Source organism: Lepidochelys olivacea (assembly GCF_965140295.1).
Source record: "Lepidochelys olivacea isolate rLepOli2 genome assembly, chromosome: 2".
NCBI classification, from domain to species: Eukaryota; Metazoa; Chordata; order Testudines; family Cheloniidae; genus Lepidochelys; species Lepidochelys olivacea.
This window is the reverse complement of record NC_140412.1, coordinates 255,085,701-255,110,274: the sequence shown is the minus strand read 5'-3', so window position 1 is coordinate 255,110,274 and position 24,574 is coordinate 255,085,701. Positions and strand designations below refer to the sequence as shown.

Sequence of the window (24,574 nt, the reverse complement as noted above, 5' to 3'; positions counted from 1 at the left end):
CAGAAGCAGCAGTGACAGCAGGGCCCCCAGCTGCACCCCACCCCCAGCAGCATCCGCTTGAGCACACCCCCTCCGTCAGCACCTAAGGTTTAGTTAGGGGTATTTTTAGTAAAAGTCATAGACAGGTCACTGGATGTGACTTTTTGGTTATTGCCTGTGATCCGTCCATGACTTTTACTAAAAATACCTGTGACTAAATTGTAGCCTTACCTATGAGGTAAGATTGAAAAAAATTGGTTGTTTAGTCTGGAGAAGAGAAGACTGAGGGGTACATGATAATAGTTTTCAAGTACATAAAAGGTTGTTGCAAGGAGAAGGGTGAAAAAAATTTCTCATTAACCTCTGAGTTTAGGACAAGTAGCAGTGGTCTTAAATTGCAGCAAGGAAGGTTAAGTGGGAACATTAGGGAAAGCTTCCTAACTGTCAGGGTGGTTAAGCACTGGAACAAATTGTCTAGGGAGGTTGTGGAATCTCCTTCACGGAAGGATTTTAAGAACAGGTTAGACCAACACCTTTCAGGAGTGGTCTAGTTATTACTTAGTCCTGCCTTGAGTGCAGAGGACTGGACTAGATGACATACTGAGGTCCCTTCCAGTCCTACACTTCTCTGATTCAATGATTTTTCAAATAAATAATTTGACAAGTTCATTGATTACATTACTCAGTGAAGAAAATTCAGCTAGTCTACCCAAGAGTGCTGGAACAAAATGTCACATACAGAGAGCCTGATGGTTTAGGCTTTGAATATTTCTGAATTAATGGATGATCAAACACCTAATATTGAAGACAACAGTCTTCCTGATTAGAAGCCAACCTATGTTTTGGCTAAAGCTTTGTAATGCCTTAAATGACTTTTCTTTCCTATGTCTTAGGAAACAAACAAATAACTCCATCCACTAACCAACAGTTACAGCCTTATTATAAGACACTAAAGGTGTCAGATGCTCTAAAGTGCTACAAAAAATACACAAAAATGGAACCACCAACAGGTGCATAGCTATTGTACAAACTTAAGGGTATGAACTTGATACTTAATCCTTGACCTGGTTTACAGTTAAAAGTTAAGCTGACGTAGCTATGTCACTCTGCAGTGTGACAAATCCAAACCCATGAGGGATGTAGCTATGCTACCTGACCCCCAGTGTAGATGAAGCAAAGTTGACAGTGAATGCTTGCCACTCTAGCTACTATCACTCAGGTAGGTGGTGTTCCTACACCAATGGAAAAACCCCTTTTGTTGGTGTATGCTGCACTATGGGGTTACGCTGGCATAGCTACGGCACTGTGGCAATGCCAGCGTAGTCCCCTTAGTGTAGACATGTCCTTTTCGGGCACACACTGTAATTTCTCAAAACCCAAATTTCTGTCAGTTCTCAAGTTGTGTGCAGCAACCTACACCATTATTCAAAGAGCAGCAAATATGTGGAAAACATCTTATTCTGGAGAAACTACATATTGTATTCAGAATACAAAATGTTTTCGTAAGAATTTCTCCTGCTGCCCTGTTTTGAAAACAAACACGATAAGGTCTTTTGTGGTTCACTCTTCCAGGCAGTAAACAGATGTCAGATAAAAGATGAGTTGCCTCTTGAACTTAGGAAAAAGTGTACAAAGCTATAGGACTTTGGACTTGGTGGCTCATTTGCTAGTGTTCTACATTTCCATATGAGATACTCAAGTTCTCAGTCTTCTAGCTGACAAGGGCAGGAAGTTCTGAAGGAGTTGCACATTCAGCCAACAGGAAGAAGGGTCTCATGTTAATCAACAGCACCCTTCGTTCCGCTGACCCCAAAGCCAAATAAATAAATGCGTATGTTACTTCTCAAAGTGCTTTAAACAGAGTGGGTAGATTCCAGTAAGCAGTGTCAATGGCAATTTTTGAAGGGTGGTCCATCCACAGTCAGACAAAATGGAAAGGTGACTACAATAAGGAAAATCAAGGGAACTGAATTTAAAGCAGGGGGAAAAAAATGGCTTGTATTTTTGCCATGAGCTTCTTTTTATGAGGGTAGAACATCTATTTTAAAAATCCACTTGCATTTGGAAAAAAGATAAAATTATTACAGTAGGTCATATATGGTTGTATGATTAAATCCACGTAGCAAGCATGCTGGAAGCACTCACCTCTTGGGTATGTGGCCCAAAACACACAAGGGAAAATTCAGCCACTCATCCTGTTGTGTGCTATTTGCTAACACATGAGACCATGTGAAAGCATAAGGGATATCATTCCTCTGGGGTCAGAGGCCAGCAGCTGACTAATTAGGCCCACCTGATGCACCTGGGAGAAGACCTGTGTAGCTTAGCAGGCTGTTCTCCATAAAAGGAGGACCAGGAAATAGAAAGGGAGAACTATGATACCTGCCAGAGGCTGAAGCTACATCTGTGAGGAACTGCTCTCAGAAACAAAACGGACAGAAGGGAGACGGTGGGAAGTCCTATTATCACAAAGGCTTTGAGGCAAGAGCCAGGAACTTTTGGGTTGAAGAACTTATGGGGATGAGGGACAGACCTGGGGAGGTTTTGATCTTATTTTGTTGAGGAGACTTGAAAGAAAAGAAACAGCAGCAGCTGTCCCTGCTGGAAATTACGTTCCTCAGACTCTGTGAGAAGGTTCCAGGCAGAATTCCCTGGAGAAGGGCACTGGGCTCAACAAGAACAAGCCTGGGTCCAACTAGAAGAGGGGCTATATGACAGGCCCCAATCCTTTGCAGACTCATACAGAAAGTTTTGCAATTGAAATTATATGGCAACAAATAATATAATATTTTTCTCTATACTCCACAAATATATAAACATGCCCAGTTTGGTTAGCTTCTATGTCAGGGAATATCCACTCCCAGTAAACATTTAACATTTTTTTCCGCATATAAATGTTCTGCAGACACAGTTTATAATTTTATCCTTGTCTTAATGAAAATAATCTTCCAAATAACAAAACATAGTTAGTACAGCCACTGAAGAGTTCTGGTGATGGAATCTATACAATTCATTTGACTCTTCAAAAGGCAGGGAATCTTCCTGTTAGTGTTTATGTAACTCCATGAGCACTTTGTGATATATTTTGTCTGGCTGTGAACCTCTCATTCTTACCATTTGCAGCACATCCAACTGTTGATTCTTGACCAGAACCATCATCAGTAACTCTTTTTTCCTGAAATGCCACGTCTTCTGCATCACCTCCAATTTCCATTTCATTTGTACAAGCTTAAGGAAAAGCAAAGCATTTATCAATTTTGACGTAGCATTTATTGTATTACTTTGGCATCTGTGGTTGCTGTCATTGCTTGACCTTTTTGTTTAACAACATGGTATTTAATTATGTGATCTGAGATAAGGCAAATCAGGACAACTAGAAGGTTAGGTAGAATATACAGCATTTCCTAAAGAGCTTGTCTAAACATGGAGTTATTCAGGAATAGCTATATCTCCATGTATGGAATAACTCAATGTATTGAAAACTCCATGTATGGATACTTATTCTGGAATAAGAGTGTCTTGGCCCTGTTTAACTTAATCTACCCTAATGCTACATCTACACTCAGAGCCTATGCCAGCATAGTCCCCGAATGCAGACACAGCATTCACCAACAGAAGGAGTTTTTCTTCAGACATAGGAACACCACCTCTCTGAATGATGTAAGCTACATTGACAGAAGCCCTCTCCGTTGGCATAGTTATGTCAATATTATGGTTTTTGTCAGCATAGCTATGTTGATGGGGGTGTGGTTTTTCACAACTATGACCGACATAGCTGTAACAGTTTAAATTTTAAGTGCAGACCAGGCCTAAATGGATTAATTTTAACAGGTATAAGGCACTCTTATTCCAGAACAAGAGTGTCCACATGTGGAAGTATTCAGGAATCTATATTGCACTTTAAATTCACAGCCTACTTTAATCCCAATTAACTTTCAAATATAGACAAACCCTAAGGGCCTAATTCTCATTAGTGCTACACCATTCTGACAGTGAAAAGGGGCTGTAAAATGAGTGCAAGTGTAATTTTGTAAACATAATTTACACTCACTTTAAAATCCCTTTACACTGCAAGAGCCATATAAAAGAGCTATGGCGTAAATGAGAATCAAGCCATAAGGTCCCAAATCCTATAAATAACTTGAAGAATTATGGCTGAAAATATTTATACAAATAAATAATACATGAACACTGTAGACTTATGACATAGTGAAGAGGCTCTAGAGTCTATCAATGTTCAGAACATTGCCCTTTCAACCTACTTTCCTGACACAGCAAACTTAGCCAGTGGAGGCTAAATTTTCCACTTGAGGCATAGGCCTTCTTTCATATACAAGGATCCCATTTCAGCTGCAGGAAGTTGCATGGAGAAAGCATATTAACTCAGGTTCAGAGTAACAGCCGTGTTAGTCTGTATTCGCAAAAAGAAAAGGAGTACTTGTGGCACCTTAGAGACTAACCAATTTATTTGAGCATGAGCTTTCGTGAGCTACAGCTCACTTCATCGGATGCATACCGTGGAAACTGCAGCAGACATTATATACACACAGAGATCATGAAACAATACCTCCTCCCACCCCACTGTCCTGCTGGTAATAGCTTATCTAAAGTGATCATCAAGTTGGGCCATTTCCAGCACAAATCCAGGTTTTCTCACCCTCCACCCCCCCCCCCACACAAACTCACTCTCCTGCTGGTAATAGCCCATCCAAAGTGACAACTCTCTTCACAATGTGTATGATAATCAAGGTGGGCCATTTCCAGCACAAATCCAGGTTCTCTCACCCCCTCACCCCCCTCCAAAAACCACACACACAAACTCACTCTCCTCCTGGTAATAGCTTATCCAAAGTGACCACTCTCCCTACAATGTGCATGGTAATCAAGGTGGGCCATGTCCAGCACAAATCCAGGTTTTCTCACCCCCCCACCCCATACACACACAAACTCACTCTCCTGCTGGCAATAGCTCATCCAAACTGACCACTCTCCAAGTTTAAATCCAAGTTTAACCAGAACGTCGGGGGGAGGGGGAGGGTAGGAAAAAACAAGGGGAAATAGGCTACCTTGCATAATGACTTAGCCACTCCCAGTCTCTATTTAAGCCTAAATTAATAGTATCCAATTTGCAAATGAATTCCAATTCAGCAGTTTCTCACTGGAGTCTGGATTTGAAGTTTTTTTGTTTTAAGATAGCGACCTTCATGTCTGTGATTGCGTGACCAGAGAGATTGAAGTGTTCTCCGACTGGTTTATGAATGTTATAATTCTTGACATCTGATTTGTGTCCAATGAGCGGTGTTGGGCTGAAGTCCTCATTATGGTGCACGCCTACCAGAAGCCTACTTTCTTTTCCCCTAAAAGCCTTTATACCTAATAAAATTCATTAAAATGCAGTAGGCGAAGTAGGGGACAGGGAAAATGTAAAGTATATACTAATAACTCTAGCTCCTAAGTAACTGATCCTCAGATAGCATTAGTGCAAAAAAGCACGACTATTGCTTTTTGTTCAGGAAAGCCTCCTGAAAGTTCAAAAAGCCAGAAACTATTAGGTGATGCTACTTTTAGCACCTAAATAGCCCTCTCAGAGACTATACCAACATTAAAGTGATATTTTAATTTCAATTTGAGGAAACGATCATTTAGATTGGTTCCAAATCTGGGTTTAATGTACAGAAGTAATCTCTTGGGTGTAAAATGCTACATGACTACCCTCCTATAACAGCTTCAGATTTTCACTAGTAGTAGTTGGGATGACAACCTAACTTTTCCTTTGAGGAAAAGGATACATTACTCAGTGTTTCATCTGGCTAAAAAACATAACCAAAGTAGTATTTTCAATTTAAAGCATTCAAATAAAAGCTTCAATTTATTCAGCAGTGTCTTCATTTTAAGGTTGGAAGGCTTTTAGGATTAGTTTTGTGTGCTAGCTCAAACTTCTCCCTAAATGCCCTAAACACACTATTTGAAAGGTCAATAACCATGAGTAGCCTTTTCAAGATTGAAGTGACCTTTTGCTAACCTGTTGTACATGTTCATTCTAACCTCTGCCATTCATTTATTTATATTTACCTACTGTCACTGTCCCTCTCCAAGAACAATTTTTCATTATCCCCTGCTACTCATCAAGGGTGTATACACATGGACAGAGCCAGCATCAAAGATGCTTGTTTACGCAAAGGATTAGCCTGCACACATAGGAGAATTATACTTGACTTTTCTGATAGTTCAACATTTTCCTCATCACCAATGAAGGAATAATTGGCTCCCTGGGATATAGATACCTTGCAGTTGGTTTCCCTATTTCTTCTAAAAAAAAGCTCACAATACATGGATGGCAAGAACTCACAAAGGGCCAGATTGGCTGATGCTGTCAAAGCAGTGCAAGACTTCACTCGTGCCTGCTCCTAATGAAGGTGGTGTTTTTTGTAAAATTTCTAGCCTCTGCCTCCAAGCTTAAACACCAATCTTATTTCTCCCATTAGACAAAGCATGCATGAGAAGAAGTGCAATCCACAAGACAATGTGGTGTGAAATACCCACGTGTATTCAACTTTTTTTTCCCCCATTACAATTTCACAAGGTAGCAGGTCTAGTGGACGGAGCACCAGACCATGACTTGGGTTCTGCTCCCAGCTCTGTTGATGACCTACTGTATAAGCTTGGACAAAACACTTCACATCTTTCTGTTTCCCCTCTCATCTTTGGTCTGTCTTGTCTAATTAGACTGTAAGATCTTTGAGGCAGGGACTGTCTCCTGTCTAACTATTTTGTTTTGAATTAGACCCTTACAATGGCAAAATACATTTCATTGAATGCTGTTTAATGATTTAATTAAATACAGCTTTACCATAACTAACTGTTTGATACTCTCACACTTTGAGAGAGAAATTTTTACCTGTCACACTGACAGATTCAGGAATCAGTCCAGAAGTCTGCATTAGATCACATGGCTGTGTCTGATCCACTTCTTCTAGTTGTTTACAGAGAGTACAGATGTAATCTTTTAACTGTGAATCCAATTCATTACTTGGAGGTTTGTCACATTCTGTATGAATCCACCTGGATAGATTATTAAAGTTACATTAATTAAAATTAATTCTCATTAAATTATAAAATGTCTTACTAAGAATCAATCTCTGTCTCTCTCTCTCTTCATTCCAATTCTCAGAGTACGCACAAGCACACGAATGCACACACACCACAAAAGTGTAAACCAATGCCTAAAGGGTGCAATTATAAATTATGACTAAATGTACTTTGACTTATTTAGACAGTAAGGCCTAGAGAATGTGATTCTTTTTCCACCTTAGAACTACTGCTGCTTTGGGGGAGGGAAGAAATAAAAAAAAGCTTTCAATACATCAAGGAGAGAACAAATTTAAATATCAGTCTAAACTTTGCTTAAAGCCAACTATGTAACCATAATATTGTTCTAAATGCATATCGATTTAAAGATTTCCCGCCTCTTTCATCCCCCCCATTACTGAGCGAACAGCATGGGTATAACTGGATACAGAATGCCTATTCTATAGGCTTTGCAAAAGAAGACAAATACAAATAATTCTGTTTCTGGTATCTTCATGAAATTAAAATTTATAATAGAAAGAATTTAAAGCTAGTGCTCATAAATGTTATCACTTTGACAGCCCTGGTCCGCTCTAGTCTTCAGTTTACCCACGGAATAAATGCAACATGACTAACTGCAGGGCAAGTTTCTTTGTTATGCCCCACCCCAGTCTCTAGGAGGAGAGAGGACAGTTTACTGACCATGCCCATTTATTCATTTGCTGAAATTACAAACAAAGGGACCTATTTATTGACAACTATGGCAATGTTTTATGATGACCCTTGCCAATTAAATGAAGTGAGATGGATGCACTAATTTCAGACAGGCTGCCAAACACATTAAAATCATTTAAGGAGTTGTAGTAAATTCAGCTTCTTACCTTTTGCACATATGACAATGCAACAAGTCTTTCTGCAAGTCTGCATGGCATGATTTTTCACAAAAAGGACAGGGTAGGTTGTCTTGCTGTTGGTAACAACTATCACACACTAGACAGTTGTGGTGCCACTGACAACTGGTTCGTGTGCCACACTCGGCACACACTCTGCAGTTCTGGGGACCATAAAAAACAGGGATTTAGTTTGTTAATTATGATGCTACACTGTCATTAAAGGGGCATTTTTAAAATCCTTTTTTTGGCAAATGCTAGTAAATGATACAAGATTAACCACTCTGACTCTGGAAGTTTTCTATCCACAGAACATGTAAAGCCTGGCAAAAGCAGGAAAAATTTCCTTGCACTGCACTCTCACTTGAAAGGGACACAACCTTTCTGGTGAGTGGATACTTCAGTCTCTAATCCCATTCAAAATGTCAGCTTCTTGTTCAGGCTACTAACAAGAGGATCAATTAGTACAACCTGTGGTGGTGCTTTTGTGATTCTGACACCTGTATAATGAGAACTGAATTAGGCCTCAACTCATTTCACAAAGGTCACCAAATAAAATTGTATACTAACTATCTTCAGTCCATATTACAATTTTTACATTTATAACTTCAGAACTAATGGTTATCACCTTTTAACAGTACTCATAACTATTCAATTACTGCTCATTTTCTGTGTAGTATACAATGCCAGAAAATGTATTAACAAATTATTGCCATTTACGATGACAACAATGGGATAAATTCAGTCTCTTCCTCCACGGTGAAAGAGGGCCTTGTGCAGTTGAATTGTGTTATTTTACTGAACAAGGAGTGTCAGCACAAAGGGAGGCATACGGGGCAGGAAGCAACTACTTCATGGCACAGACTGGAGTGTTGCACAAGCCCCTTCAAGAGCAATGTATGGAGACAGACATGACCAGATGCAGGGAATCCATATGGATCATCCACCTTCCCATCTCCTACACAGGGAGCTGCTTAAGTGCCTATATGGGCTGATTCAGCGACTGAACTGAAGCATGCAGATCTCCCCCTTTCCACATGAAGTGTCTGGGGGTATGCATTAGGATCAGTTGCCTCCATGCTAGCCTTCCTTTCTCTTCTAGAGGCACTCTGAAGGAACTGAACTGAAGTACTCTCCACCAAGCAGCTACGGTGCCACGCCACAACCTGATGGCAGAATGCCTTCAGAGATCACTAGGTTGGGATTTCTGGCCTGTGTTCTATGCAGGTGATCAGACTAGATGATCATTATGGTCCCTTCTCACCTGAAAAAAACTATGCATATTATCTTGATACAAAGGGAATGTTATAAAGACAGGGACACAATCGCTGGGGGTTGGTGCCCAGGGGCATCCCTCAGCATGCAGATCTCCCCCTTCCCATATGAAGTGTATGGGGGAGAGGGGGGAGGAAGGGATGCATTAGGATTAGGTGCCTCCATGCTAGCCTTCCTTTCTCTTCTAGAGGCACTCTGAAGGACTTTTTGTAAGGTCCATGATTTGTGTTTGGGGAGGCAGACTGCTGTGAAAAAGCATGCCATTACCTTACTAAACTTAGAGAACTTTGAAGAGAATCTCCACACAGATGTTAATATAGCTTGAACCTTTATTATTAACTGTTTCTGAGAAGGGCACCCTTCATGTTCTGGAACACCACATGCACCAATGCGCACACACCTTTTGTCTTGGGTGGCTGGCCCCGGTAAATGAAGCAGCTGTGCCAGAACAGGTGCTCCCAGTTTGGCAGGGCAATACCAAAGGCTATAAAGGATCAGGGAGAAACAGAGAGAGACTGAGTCAGAGCAGCCTGAGTCAGTCACAAAAAGGGGCAGATGAGACCTTCCAGAGACCAGAAGAGGTCCCTGAAGGAAGCTGTAGGAGATTCCTGGGGAATGCTGAAGGCAAGAGAGCAACAAGAGGGTTTGCTGGACAACAACCCAAAGCCAGAACGCCAGGTCCGGAGGGTTGGGGAGCACTGAAGGCCAGAGAGCAGCTGAGTGAGTTGCCTAAACTGGAAAGTGAAAGCCAAGGTCTGGAGAGGGCTGAAAGCACAGGAGTAGTGGAGGGGCATATTCGCTATTGTGCCCAAGCTGGAGAGTTGGACCCAGGTGAATAGTTAGAGGGGCAGAGGACTGAGGGGTGCACTCCTGGTGAGAATGAGCTCCCAGCAACGTGGCTGTGGGGGCTCCTGCTAGGAAGAGCAGGGTTGCATGCCTGCTGGGAGAAGGACAGAAGAGGACTGACAAGCTGCCTTGGTTTTGCAGAAAACATTGAAGGTGTGGTACTTGGGGTGTTAAGGGACTGGATGTCCTGGCATTTTAAGGACTATAGGCACTGTATACGATAAATGGACTATGTGTTGGGATTTTTGTTGGCAATTATTTGCACAATGTTAATGTACTAAACCAGTCCTAAGGAGTGATATAACTGAGGCAGGAGAGCCTGGCATAGAGATACTCGGGACTCAGAAGGAAGAAAACTGAGGCAGGCACAATGGCTGTGCCATGGCCTGCTGCAAGAGGATGCTCAAGATGGAGCCACTCCTGGCACTGTTTAAGGTTATTCCAGGGGCAGGAGTCAAATAGGGAAGCCTGTCAGAATGGCACCACTAATAGGAAGATGGGAAGAGCACCAAGAGGCTTGAAGGCCATGAGGTAACACAAGGCCCCCTCACAGAAGACTCTGACCCCAGCAGATGCCCCAAGATTGGTAAGGTTTGGGGCCCAAACTCACTTCCTGTTCCACTTGAAGGGCAGTCCCACACTCTCCCCAAGAAGAAATGATCTGAGGAAAGCTCTAAAAGGGAAACAATGGGCTGTTCTTCCCCCCACATTCCTTCCCTGAGATTTTATTTTGTTTTGTATCAAAGAGACCAACCTGGCCTAGAGTAATGAACCTTTAGTTTGTTTTGCAGCAGTAACATTATATACATTTTAAAAAATATATGCTTAACACCTTATTGACATTTTACACAATTCTAATAGTGTAACTGCAAGCCTACATTTCACAACTGGATACCCAAGCTACTTTAGGTCACAAGGAAATGCGATAAGTACATATCACAGATCAGGTTCCAAAAATTGTCCATAACATATCAAATCTTTTTTATATCAGGCAAAAGATTATAATCAAAGCATCAGTATAGTAGAAAGCCAATTTTACAAAATGATGCAATACTCAGAACATTTTTAACCAAAACAATTTATTTGTGACAGGCTGTCATCAAATGGTCTTTTCCTTACAGTCTCTTCCTCCTAAAAACGTGGCTACACTGGGGAGGGGCAGACTGCTATAGATAAAGCTGAAGCCACTAAGCTTGTAACACTGTTCTATCCCCCCAAAAATTATATCTACACCATGCAGTTGGTGGAATACCAAAGATCGAACATGATTGATATTGGTGCAGTAAAGTGACTGTTGCTCATTGTACCACTAATGAACAGCCGCATTCTGTTTGGCAGCATAATCTAGAGGAATGAACACAAGACTGGAAATCAGAAACTCTAGTTCTAACCTCAGGTCTGCACTGACCGGTGTGTGGACTTGGGCAACTTATTTCAGCTTTATATCTTAATTTTCCAAGCTGTAAAATGTAGGTCAATATACAGTAAAAGCTTTGTTAACCGGCAGGCTGGGGAAATGGGGGGAGTGCTGAAAAGTCAAAAATTCTGGTCAACTAAGAGGGAGGGAGTTTGGGTGCAAGAGGGGGCTCAGGTTAGAGTGCAGGAGGGGGGTGGGGTGCTGGATCCAGGCAGCGCTCACCTTGGGCAGCAACCTGCAAGCGGCAACATGTCTCTGCTGCTCCTAGGCGGAAGCACAGCTAGGTGGTTCTGCGGGTTCTGCGCACTGCTTATGCCTTGCCCCACTCCAAGTGCTGGCTCTGCAGCTCCCATTGACTGGGAACCGTAGCCAATGGGAGCTGTGGGGGCAGCACCTCTGCCTGGGAGCAACAGGGACATGTCGCTGCTTGCAGGGAGCCGCCTGAGGTGAGCACTGTCTGGATCTGGCACCCCGAAATGCCTCCTGCACTCCAATCCCCTGTCCTGAGCCCCCTCCCGCATCCAAACTCCCTCCTAGAGCCTGCACCCAGCACCTCCTCCCACACTCCAACCCTCTTGTGGCTGTTCCTCCACCTAGGAGCAGCAGGGACATATCTCCACTTCCAGGGAGCCATGCAGAGACAGGTAGGGAGCCTACTGGCCACACACCAACCAGACTATAAACTGGATTTTCAATGAAGATCAGAAGTGCTGATTTCTAGAACTTTCCAGTTGGTAAAATACTGGATAACACAGCTTTTACTGAACATACAATGCCTACAGTATTTGCCCTACATGTATATTATCACCATTAAACTTGTGTTCAAAATGCGGCACAAACAAAAAGCACTATATAAAAAACTAAACATGATTAGAATAAAGATTTCTCATGCAGGTTTTACATAAATTGGGAACATCTTATGTACAGAAGTTTATTTTTAAAAACACAATATAATTTTATGAATATGCTGGTTCCTGTCTGGCTGTCATTTTATTAATTTAAAATCAACAAGTAAATAAGCTTTAGGCATCCAGCAAGCTGACTAGCTGGCAGAGATCCTTTCCAGTAGTAGAGGCATCTGGCTCAGAGGCAACAAATTCTCAACTCAAAAGATGAATAAAATAATAAATCATGCAATACTAGGGTAAAGAACTGAATAAAACACATTATGTGATAAGTCTTTGTGAGAAAGAGCTTCAAGCAAAACAAACAGCATCTTTTTAGCTAGCCTCCATATTTATCTTCACTAGAAAACATCTCCAAAATAATTTACACCATTCAGTATCACATGTATGAAATTCTCTGGGATTAAAAAAGCTAGACTGTTGTCTTTATGTTACACCCATATGCACATCTATATTGATTTAAAAAAAAAAACCACCACCAAAATACTATTTTCACTAGCCAGGGGATGAATTCAGATACTTTTACTCACTTCAAACAACCTTACTCCACAAATAATCACTCTGGTTTCAATAGCAATAAATATGGAGTAAGGTAATACTCAGCATGAGCAACGATATCAAGGTTTGGCCCCACACAGGTAATGAATAGTTTTTAAAACATATTCAACTTACTTTGCATTTCCAGCCATTTGTTGGTACAGAGTCCATAACTGGTTGTAGACAAAAAGTATGGTACCCTTTGTCACATGTATCACACACCAGCATCTTGTTGTCTTCCCCAGAATGCCTGAGAAATATGTCAATGGAGACACTTAAAGTCTTTTAAAACAGGCTATACTGAAAAACTCTCTTTAGAAAGTATTCTAAGAATAAACCTGGGATAATTGGGCACAGAACTCTCTTTACATCACAATAGCAACATACGGACACAATTTTCAAACATAGGTGCCTAAAGACAGGCTCTTAAATCCATATTAAAGAAACTATAAGTGGTCTTGTTTTCAAAATGGCTGCACACTTTCAACTCCCATGACTTCTGGAAACCGGCCGTTTTTATTTAGATGTCTATACGTGGATTTAAGACCTACCTTTTGACACCTATGTTTGAGAGTTCAAGGAACATCTGACTAGAATTAACATATTTAGATAGAATTCCATCCAGGTGAATCAGCTCAAAATTTGAAACATTCCGCCTTGTGTGTGTCTGGAAAGCCTATGTAATTTTACCTTCTTCTCAAAACAAATGATTCAATGATATTTTTTCAAAAAAGGAATAGTTACAACTTGGCCTGCCAATAAGCCTATGATGACAAACCTATATGCATGCAAATGAGTAAAAATAACTGTTAAGGGAGAAGATTCCAAATCCAATTATCTTACAGATTACGTAGTCGGGCAGCTCTTCAGTTGGTGTAATCATCATAGCTCTACAGCCTTCAGTGACAATTGACAGGTTGTGTGTGTGTGTGTGTGTGTGTAAAAAAATAGGCATTTAAAAAAAAATTCCCCATTGAGAAAAGAACAAGCTGAGGATCTGCCCGGTATTTTTAAATATCAAATATATTTTGTGTATTTTTAAGTTCTAATAAATAAACATAGCAACTGAGTGTACCACTGAGGTTTGGTTTTGATGAAGAAGCATAGTTAAACTGCAGACTCACACTCAGAAGTCATCAGCAAAATGTCATACTGCATATTAGATGCTACTTCGTTATCTAAGAGACATGATATTTTGAGAGAAAGACACACATGCTGCTCTGAATAGCAAAATGGATAAGACTCTGTCCTATGACACTTGCTTAATTCTGTCACCCTATCCTCAACAAAAAAATACACCGTGTATATAATCACATTTTACTACCTATTCCATTTGCCATTGCGGAGAGGATTTTTTAACATGTCTTCCCATAAGACAATGGAAGTCTTCTCGTGGGTGTACTTTTTAGAATGTGCTCCAATACTAATCCTTGACGGCTGAGATCTACTGTAGTCTGCGTGTGGTGAGAGAACATAACTTTCTTTGAACTTCTTGTTCTTGGTAAATGGTGCAGCACTAGAGGTGGTGCATTTTGCCCTATGTATCAGGCATATCAGGCAGCAATTAAGTGGTTATTCACTCTCAGATTGTCCTTGTTGATGTCCATAAAACAGAACAATATTCTTTTTCTTTCTCAATGGGCACTTAAAAATACAACGTGTATTAGACAGATCTTATGCAGAGCTGACCGAGGGGGGCGCAATTTGCCCCAGGCCCCGGGACAATATACTATACTATAGTATTGCAACTTTTTTTTTAATGGAAGGGGCCCCCGAAATTGCTTTGCCCCAGGCAATGGTCTTATGAGAATAATTGTGCAGGTATATTCCAGTCCCCAGTGAACCCTTGCAAAATTAATTTCATTGTTTCAAATGCCTGCCTGTCTTATCAGTGGCTGCTCTTGATTGGTCATCACCTTCAACTTATTTAGGTAAGCCACAAATCTGTTTTAGCAATGACTCATCAGTTCGCTCCCTCTACAAAGTATTCTGAAGTAGAAGGATCAGTCTTGCACAAAGAATGCTTCCAGCCAGTGGTAAAGTACCTAATATCTAGGAGTTCCATTTCAGCTCTTTTTTGAGGAAGATTCAGAAGCTTTGGGATTTGATCAGTTATTTAAGTTAGCACTATGTGCTAAGCCAGGGGTGGCCAACCTGAGCCTGAGAAGGAGCCAGAATTTACCAATGTACATTGCCAAAGAGCCACAGTAATACATCAGCAGCCCCCCATCATCTCCCTCTCTCCACCCCCGCCGGCTCCCAGCACCTCCTCCCCATGGGCAGCTCTGCCAGTCAGCACCTCCTCTTCCCTCCCTCCCTCCCTCCCTCCCTCCTGATCAGCTGTTTCATGGTGTGCAGGAGGTTCTGGGGGGAAGAGCGAGGGCATGGCAGGTTCGGGACGGGGTGTGAAGGGGTGGAGTGGGGGCAGGGCCTGTGGCAGAGCCTTGGGTTGATCAGTGAGCACTCCCCGGCACATAGGAGTCGGTGCCTACACAAGGAGCCACATATTAACTTCTGAAGAGCTGCATGTGGCTCCAGAGCCACACATTGGCCACCCCTGTGCTAAGCAGATGTACTTTGGTCTGAAGTCTTTACTTTTTTAGAACAAACAAACAGTTTTATTAGTAACATTTTCTTCTTAAAATCTGAGCGTATGTAAAACCATGCCCCATTCTCACTTACTTGCAGTTCTGGCACACTTTGCAGTCAGGACACTGCCAACCTGCTCGTTTTAAAGGTGTAACTTGTATATCCAGGCACATCCCATGGTAATGCTGCCCACAGGTAGTACAAAAAAGTTGATCTAAGAGGTCTCCAGGGCTGTCACACACTGCACAATTTGCTTCTTCCTTTGCTATAATTTAAAAGTTTTCCAATTATTCAGTGAAAAATTAAAGTTTCCTTGATTTTCTTTCTAAAGCCAAACTTTTCCATACATTTAGAAATCAAGAGGTAAATGTTTTCAAAATATTAATCAAGTTTTTTTTAAAGACTGATATACAGTTCAATAAAATAGAGAATACTATGTAATATTTTAAAATTTTTAATCCATTCAAATTTAATTAGTTTTCCTGATGAATATATGCTCTGGTGGTGGGGTTTTTTTTGTTTTTTTTTTGTGTTTTTTTTTTGTTGAGATCTGCAGCTACTCTTTTCACACCAAAATTACATACATTTCAAATCTTTAAAAATGAAATCTTACTAAAATAAACAGATTTACTCTCCTCTCCCCCTGAGACTTAAGGCCTATTCCTGTCAGTACAGATTGCAGGAATGAGATTCTCAGTGGTTTTAGTGTTACATTTTGTCCTACCTTTTGTTATTTTATGAAAGCTGCACAGTATTTTTAGCTGGCACATGTACATTTCTTTTACATGCTTTTTTAGTCATTTAGTCTTAGACAGTAGCTTACATTTGGTTAGTACAGCTTCAAGATTTTGTCCCGATATAGCTCCTGTTAGTTTTACAATTACTAATTTAAAATACTACTGAATAAAATGTACTGCTACATGCTTACTTTCTAAGGCTCTGATTCAGGAGCTTCCATGCTCAGGAATGGCCCTTACACATTTGCACATGTGTAAGTCCACTGAAGTCAGGACCTCAAATGCTTTTCTGAATCAAGCCCTAACTCTTTTAAAATGGCAAAAGACTAACAATGAACTTTTATCACCTTCACTGAGAAAACAAGAAATACTAACTCCATTTGTTGCGAGTCACACTATCTTTATGTATATTGTGCATATGTACACACACAAGGACATATGCCAATTGCTGGGTGTAATTACAGACATAATAAATCTATATTAATGTATTCCTTAAGTAAATTGGCCCTACCAAATATTAGTTATATCAAAAACTGTAGCTATGTAATGATGTTTTTGTTTCCATTTTACTAATTTTACAAAGAATAATTTTGAAGTAATTTCCTTGCCTATGTCATTAAAAAGGACATGTTTTAAGTACAGATATATAATTATAAATGGCACAAATAATGACGCGTATAATTAAGTTTGCCTGACATTTTTCATTGTAAGACCCTATTTTTTCAGTTGCTTATAACTTTTCCAAACTTAAAACATTTGAGCTGAAATTTTCTATGCCAGATGTTTACCTCAGGTTTAATTTTTATGGAAAGTTTCAGCTGTAGCAGATTCAGATGCTTCTGAGAATGAGGTTGGGGAAAATGTTTTGACCCATGTTAAAAAAATACAACCTTTTCATTGAGAATCACTAGCAACTCCATATTTTGAAGCAGAGACTTGAAATTTAGCAGGGAATGGTTGCTGTGGTATCAGGAATGTACCGTTTGCCAGCACTGTAATAATTCACCCAAATTTGTATATGCTCAGCAGAAGTGCATTGGAGTTTGGCAGCTAAATTCTCTGAAGATTCTATCTGCACTGGGCATGCACCATCCCCTCACAGCTCCTACATGCTGACCAGACTGCACATGCAACATCTCACAGAGTGCATTAACATATCATCCCAGGGATGCAGGGGGTGAGCAACTGCCCCTCCCCCAGGGGCTGGGGACACTGTGGTGCTAAGTGCCAAAACTGAGCGCAGGGAGACTGTCTCTCTTGTGCCCCCAGTGCTTCCTCTGTTGGGCACAAGCAGCAAAGAGGAGTAAACTACCTGATTTGAATTCAAAGTATGAGGAACCATCAAGGGGAAGAGATGGAGGGTGAGAGAAACCTTGCATGGGCAACCTTAATTCAGGCACTTCCTAACCTGAGTCCTTGACTTTAAAATAATAATAATGTTCTAAAACATATTTTATCTATTTGTTCATATAGCAGCTGTTCCCCATCCCATTTTGTTTAGATTACAAATTAAAACACGTACACAGGTTCCATTGCTTCAAGTCCCTACGTTATTAGGTCTGTTTGATTCCACATTATGGAACAGCTGATTTCCATGTGTAATAGTTGACTCTGTTCAAGATTTGAATACTCATTCAAGGCACATGATAACATTTAATTCGATCATATTGAATGTGAGGAAACAAAAAACCCTATTCTTTACTTTCCATAAATCAATCTAAATACAACAGATAAATATTCAATTTACCAACTCAATTTATTTTTGTATAATAGCTATTATACCATCTTCACAAAATGTTTCAGTCAGTTAAAAATGCAGAATTTTTCAAAAAATATAATATAAAGAAGATACTACATGACTAGAAAAACAAATTAGACACGAGAGAAGTGAAGACTGAAAATGGGCAACACACGCAAGAGAGAAGAGATACTTTCTGTCTCTTTTTTTTGGTACTATTTGAAACCACTGAGACTGTAATTCGGGGCTGGCAAAGGGATTGCATCAGATAGGGCGTAAGCAATATAGCTAAGAGAGAGGAAGACAAAGGAGGATTCTAGCTGACCAATATAGGAAGTGACTATGTCAGAGAGAATGGATGGAGTGAGGCTGAGAGAGAAGCCAAAAACTAGTGGGTAAATTTTTAATTTTGGTCTTTGAGAAAATGCACCAACAATGTGAATAGATACTAAGGTAGTGTAGACAAGCTTGAACACTGATTGAAAGCAGCATTACTGTTAGTACACAGTGCAAAGAAATTGCAGTTATCTAGACAGGAGACAAGAGAGAACATGGGTGTGGGAAAATGGATGAAAATGCAGATAAAGTTAGAGATCGTTAAGACTGATGAGACTGGAATAATCGATCTTTTGGAGACAGTGTTGACATTATGCAGTAAAGGTAGTTTCTGGTGAAGATACAAAAGAAATTTAGCCTGGATTACAAACATAATGGTGGTATAGAATGGTAAGACTGAGCTGTGCATTGAGATGGTTGTAATCAGTGCAAGGATTTCCCACAACTTCAGCAATGGCTGCTAAAATCACATTTTACTTTCAAGTAAAAGGCATATATGTACAGTCACTTGAAATTTTCAAATGGTGCAGTGGACTTGGAGGCCAGATCACGGTTTTTCAAGGCACCAGCTGAACGGTCTTAGAGTCTGCAAATTATCAGCATGGTGGCAACACTTTATGACTGTAAAGAGAAATTCTAATTAAGATAATTAAGATTAGTAATATGTGAACCTCAAAAGGTTTGGATAAGCACTCACGTTGGCTAGAGATTCTGCCTCAATGTGAGGGAGAAATATGAGAACACCTTTTTTCTTTCTGTATTTCAGCACTTCAACTTGACCTCGTGACCAGAACAAAGTGAAGAAGAGTACAAAAATGAGAGACTCTGTGTGCTTTTGTGACTGTGTGTGAGAGAGCTGAATTTAGACAGATTTTTAAAATCTGACAAAGTTTCAGGTTACGGCTTATTTTGGCCAGAACATTTTGCTTCAAAATCAAGATGTTTGCAGATAATGGAAAATTTTAGTGTAGGTATCAACAGGTAGAAATTTAAGGGAAAAAAAAAAAGATTCTAGGGAGGAAAGGGAGGAAGTCTAATTAGATAGGCAAGACATTTGACAATGCAATTTAAACCAATGTATTAAACAGGGATAAGCTTTCCAAGAGTGATCTTAAGTTTAATGGAAATATGATTCTTATAGTAAGATCACAAAGAGAATGTTGAGTTTGAGGAAGCAGCTATGAAAGAGGATTAGGAGCTGTGGAAGGAAAGTTAGAGATTACGAGGTCAAGAGTGCCATGGTGTTGAGCTGGGCTAGTAGGAGTCTTTTGGAGGAAACAAGACATAAAAGTTGGATGGACTGTGTGACAAAGTGCAGTATGTCCGAGTCAAATTATGAATTTTATTTTGTTCTATGTGTGGAAAAGTTGGATGTGGTGACTGCACAGGTCTGGACATGCCCAAAGCCAATCTGCATTCCAGACAGCTGCCCTTCCTGGAAAAGGTATTTGACTACTAGTTAAAGAACTAATACTAAGAGCAGGGGTGGGCAAACTTTTTGGCCCGAGGGCCACATAGGCATTGCGAAACTGTATGTAGGGCCAGGTAGGGAAGGCTGCCCCTGCCCCCTATCCGCCCCCTCCCACTTCCCACCCCCCTCAGAATCCCTGATCCATCCAACACCCCTGCTCCTTGTCCCCTGACTGCCCCTCCTGAGACCCCTAACCGCCTCCCAGGACTCCACCCCCTATCAAACCCCCCCTGCTCCCTGTCCCATGACTGCCCCGAACCCTGTCCACACCCTCACCCCCAGACAGGCCCCCCCTGGACTCCCATGCCTATCCAACCCCCCCGTTCCCTGTCCCCTGACCGCCCCCCCCGAAACTCCACCCCCTCCAACCTTCCCTGCTCCCTAATCCCCTGATTGCCCTGACCCCTATTCACACCCCCACCCCTAACTGCCCCCTCAGGACTCCACCCTGTATCCAACCCCCCCGGGGGCTAGCATCCCTGTCCGGGAGCTCAGGGGCCAGGCAGGACAGTCCCGTGGGCCGGATGTGGCCTACGGTCCGTAGTATGTTCACCTCGAAGAGCCTTCAAGACTGCAGTCTGGAGACACCAGATTTTATTGTCTTTCAACTAGTGGCCAACCCCTCCATTGGAATGATAGATATCTGGGTGTGTGTGTGTGTGTGTAATCTGTTTATTTAAATCAGATTTGCTTGTGTGTAATATTTTGCCTACTTCCCACTTTCAATTGTTATTTAATAGCTGAATAGGGGTGTATATACATGAGACTCCGCTCTCTCCAACCTTCCTTCCCTCAAATTCAGCTCTGCCCTTAAGCAGAAAAATAAGCAGGATCAGGATGCAAGGGGTGCGCTGTCACTTGTCGACATGAAAGCAGCTCGGTGGAAAGAAAAGGCTGTTTGAAAATATCTCCTGGACACATCTGAGCAGCAGCACTTTTCACATGTACTTGTACTATTGACAAGCTTGTACTACTGACTGAGCAGCCAAGTGGGCTAGAGGGCAGAGGAGGAATTCCTGCACACTCCCTTTCCCCTCTGCCCATTCCAGCTATAACACATGACTGAATCATAGTGGATGAAGAAGAATGTTTTACAAATGTATGAATAATTTAGTAAACAAATTACACTTTAGAGGTTGGGCTAAACCTCCCTTAAAAGCAGGAGGAGCAGTGGAAGGGAAACAGGAATTCAGGATTTGCCATACTGGATCAGACAAGTGATCCATGCATTCCAGCAGCCCGTCTCCAATGGAAAACATGAGACCCTTAAGTAGCTATGTGTGAAATGGGCTATGGACAGGGAGTTCTTGGGGCTGTAGCATATCAGAGTGCAGGGAGTTGCAGAGTCTACTATTTTTGAGAAAAACCCACACTGGTGTTGGTCAGTTCAGTATACGAACAGCAACTCTAAACCCAGGCTGGCTGCAACAATTCTGTCTGCACTTCCATTGAACATTTATTTTAGTTTCAGAGTAACAGCCGTGTTAGTCTGTATTCGCAAAAAGAAAAGGAGTACTTGTGGCACCTTAGAGACTAACCAATTTATTTGAGCATAAGCTTTCGTGAGCTACAGCTCACTTCATCGGATGCATACTGTGGAAAGTATAGAAGATCTTTTTATACACACAAAGCATGAAAAAATGGGTGTTTACCACTACAAAAGGTTTTCTCTCCCCAAACCCCACTCTCCTGCTGGTAATAGCTTATCTAAAGTGATCACTCTCCTTACAATGTGTATGATAATCAAGGTGGGCCATTTCCAGCACAAATCCAGGGTTTAACAAGATCGTGGGGGGGGGGGGGGAAACAAGGGGAAATAGGTTACCTTACATAATGACTTAGCCACTCCCAGTCTCTATTCAAGCCTAAGTTAATTGTATCCAATTTGCAAATGAATTCCAATTCAAAAGTCTTGGTATGCTTGATAGAGATCTTGTAGGTGTTTGCATTTGTTCCAACCCCTCAGACAGAGACAAACACCTACAAGATCTCTATCAAGCATTCTTACAACTACAATACTGACCTGCGGAAGTGAAGAAACAGATTGACAGAGCCAGAAGAGTTCCCAGAAGTCACCTACTACAGGACAGGCCTAACAAAGAAAATAACAGAACGCCACTAGCCGTCACCTTCAGCCCCCAACTAAAACCCCTCCAACGCATTATTAAGGATCTACAACCTATCCTGAAGGATGACCAACACTCTCACAAATCTTGGGAGACAGGCCAGTCCTTGCCTACAGATAGCCCCCAACCTGAAGCAAATACTCACCAGCAACCACATACCACACAACAGAACCACTAACCCAGGAACCTATCCTTGCAACAAAGCCCGTTGCCAACTGTGCCCACATATCTATTCAGGGGACACCATCACAGGGCCTAATAACATCAGCCACACTATCAGAGGCTTGTTCACCTGCACATCCACCAATGTGATATATGCCATCATGTGCCAGCAATGCCCCTCTGACGTGTACATTGGTCAAACTGGACAGTCTCTACGTAAAAGAATAAATGGACACAAATCAGATGTCAAGAATTATAACATTCATAAACAAGTCGGAGAACACTTCAATCTCTCTGGTCACACGATTACAGACATGAAAGTTGTGATATTACAACAAAAAAACTTCAAATCCAGACTCCAGAGAGAAACTGTTGAATTGGAATTCATTTGCAAATTGGATACAATTATCTTAGGCTTGAATAGAGACTGGGAGTGGCTGGGTCATTATGCAAGGTAACCTATTTCCCCTTGTTTTTTCCTACCCCCATCCCCGACGTTCTTGCTAAACCCTGGATTTGTGCTGGAAATGGCCCACCTTGATTATCATACACAGGCCAGTCCTTGCCTACAGACAGCCCCGCAACCTGAAGCAAATACTCACCAACAACCACATACCACACAACAGAACCACTAACCCAGGAACTTATCCTTGCAACAAAGCCCGTTGCCAATTGTGCCCACATATCTATTCAGGGGACACCATCACAGGGCCTAATAACATCAGCCACACTATCAGAGGCTCGTTCACCTGCACATCCACCAATGTGATATATGCCATCATGTGCCAGCAATGCCCCTCTGCCATTTACATTGGTCAAACTGGACAGTCTCTACGTAAAAGAATAAATGGACACAAATCAGATGTCAAGAATAACAACATTCATAAACCAGTCGGAGAACACTTCAATCTCTCTGGTCACGCAATCACAGACATGAAGGTCGCTATCTTAAAACAAAAAAACTTCAAATCCCGACTCCAGCGAGAAACTGCTGAATTGGAATTCATTTGCAAATTGGATACTATTAATTTAGGTTTAAATAGAGACTGGGAGTGGCTAAGTCATTATGCAAGGTAGCCTATTTCCCCTTGTTTTTTCCTATCCCCCCCCCCAGATGTTCTGGTTTAACTTGGATTTAAACTTGGAGAGTGGTCAGTTTGGATGAGCTATTACCAGCAGGAGAGTGAGTTTGTGTGTGTGGTTTTTGGAAGGGGGGTGAGGGGGTGAGAGAACCTGGATTTGTGCAGGAAATGACCCAACTTGATTGTTATGCACATTGTGTAAAGAGTTGTCACTTTGGATGGGCTATCACCAGCAGGAGAGTGAATTTGTGTGTGGGGGTGGAGGGTGAGAAAACCTGGATTTGTGCTGGAAATGGCCCAACCTGATGATCACTTTAGATAAGCTATTACCAGCAGGACAGTGGGGTGGGAGGAGGTATTGTTTCATATTCTCTGTGTGTATATAAAGTCTGCTGCAGTTTCCACAGTATGCATTCGATGAAGTGAGCTGTAGCTCACGAAAGCTCATGCTCAAATAAATTGGTTAGTCTCTAAGGTGCCACAAGTACTCCTTTTCTTATTGTAAGGAGAGTGATCACTTTAGATAAGCTATTACCAGCAGGAGAGTGGGGTGGGGGGAGAGAAAACCTTTTGTAGTGGTAAACACCCATTTTTTCATGCTTTGTGTGTATAAAAAGATCTTCTATACTTTCCACAGTATGCATCCGATGAAGTGAGCTGTAACTCACGAAAGTTTATGTTCAAATAAATTGGTTAGTCTCTAAGGTGCCACAAGTACTCCTTTTCTTTTATTTATTTTAGTGAAACATTCCTTTTTATTTTTTCAAGCAAATTTGTGGTTAATGACTTTTTAAAATATGCCTATCTTTATATTTTTTCTAATTTACAGAAGTACTTTAAGAAATGGTTCATCCTGATGCAGGATTGAGCCCATACTTAGTATGCAGGGTGCTGACCACCATGGCCCAATAGTCTTATTGGCTTCAAAGGAGTTATTCACATGCTTATATACAAACACATACTTAAATGCTTCGCTGGATTGGGTCAGGATGCTCAGCATCTTACACAGTGGAGTCCTATATGACCAGAGTGTGAACCTGTGATATAATAACCATATACAGTTCACTTTCTTATTTGAATGTAGCTTACTTACATCTTTCAGGAGCCTGGTCAATATGATCTGGACAAAGGAGAGAGAAGTTACTGAAATCCTGAAAGGTGCCTGCTCCAGCAGCACAGGGGTAATGGTACATCTGGGTACATTTCTCTTCACAGCATTTGATAGTGGCTCCAAGGTGCTTACAATATGCACATCGCTGAAAAACAGACATGCAGTTCTTTTTATGATAAAACTGAATACAAAAACTACAGTTCACAGAAGAAATCCCTTCATTGCACAAATCAGAAAATCCATTCCCATGTCAGCCACTGAGGCCCAGCCAGTGCCAAAGGTCTTAATCACAGAAGCAATATTAC

The 24,574-nt window shown here is 41.3% G+C and overlaps 1 protein-coding gene across 1 annotated transcript in view; it reads right to left on the bottom strand.

Annotated features, from left to right (window-relative positions):
* The window catches only part of KMT2C (lysine methyltransferase 2C), a gene marked incomplete at its 5' end in the record, with an annotated part of 338,124 nt that overhangs the window by 128,224 nt on the left and 185,326 nt on the right, over positions 1-24,574 (bottom strand). The window contains 6 exons of the mRNA XM_084618362.1: positions 3,094-3,207; positions 6,878-7,041; positions 7,929-8,101; positions 13,053-13,167; positions 15,600-15,771; positions 24,252-24,414. Coding sequence (XP_084474488.1) covers positions 3,094-3,207; positions 6,878-7,041; positions 7,929-8,101; positions 13,053-13,167; positions 15,600-15,771; positions 24,252-24,414 — 901 coding nt within the window. The remainder of the gene's footprint in view (positions 1-3,093; positions 3,208-6,877; positions 7,042-7,928; positions 8,102-13,052; positions 13,168-15,599; positions 15,772-24,251; positions 24,415-24,574) is intronic.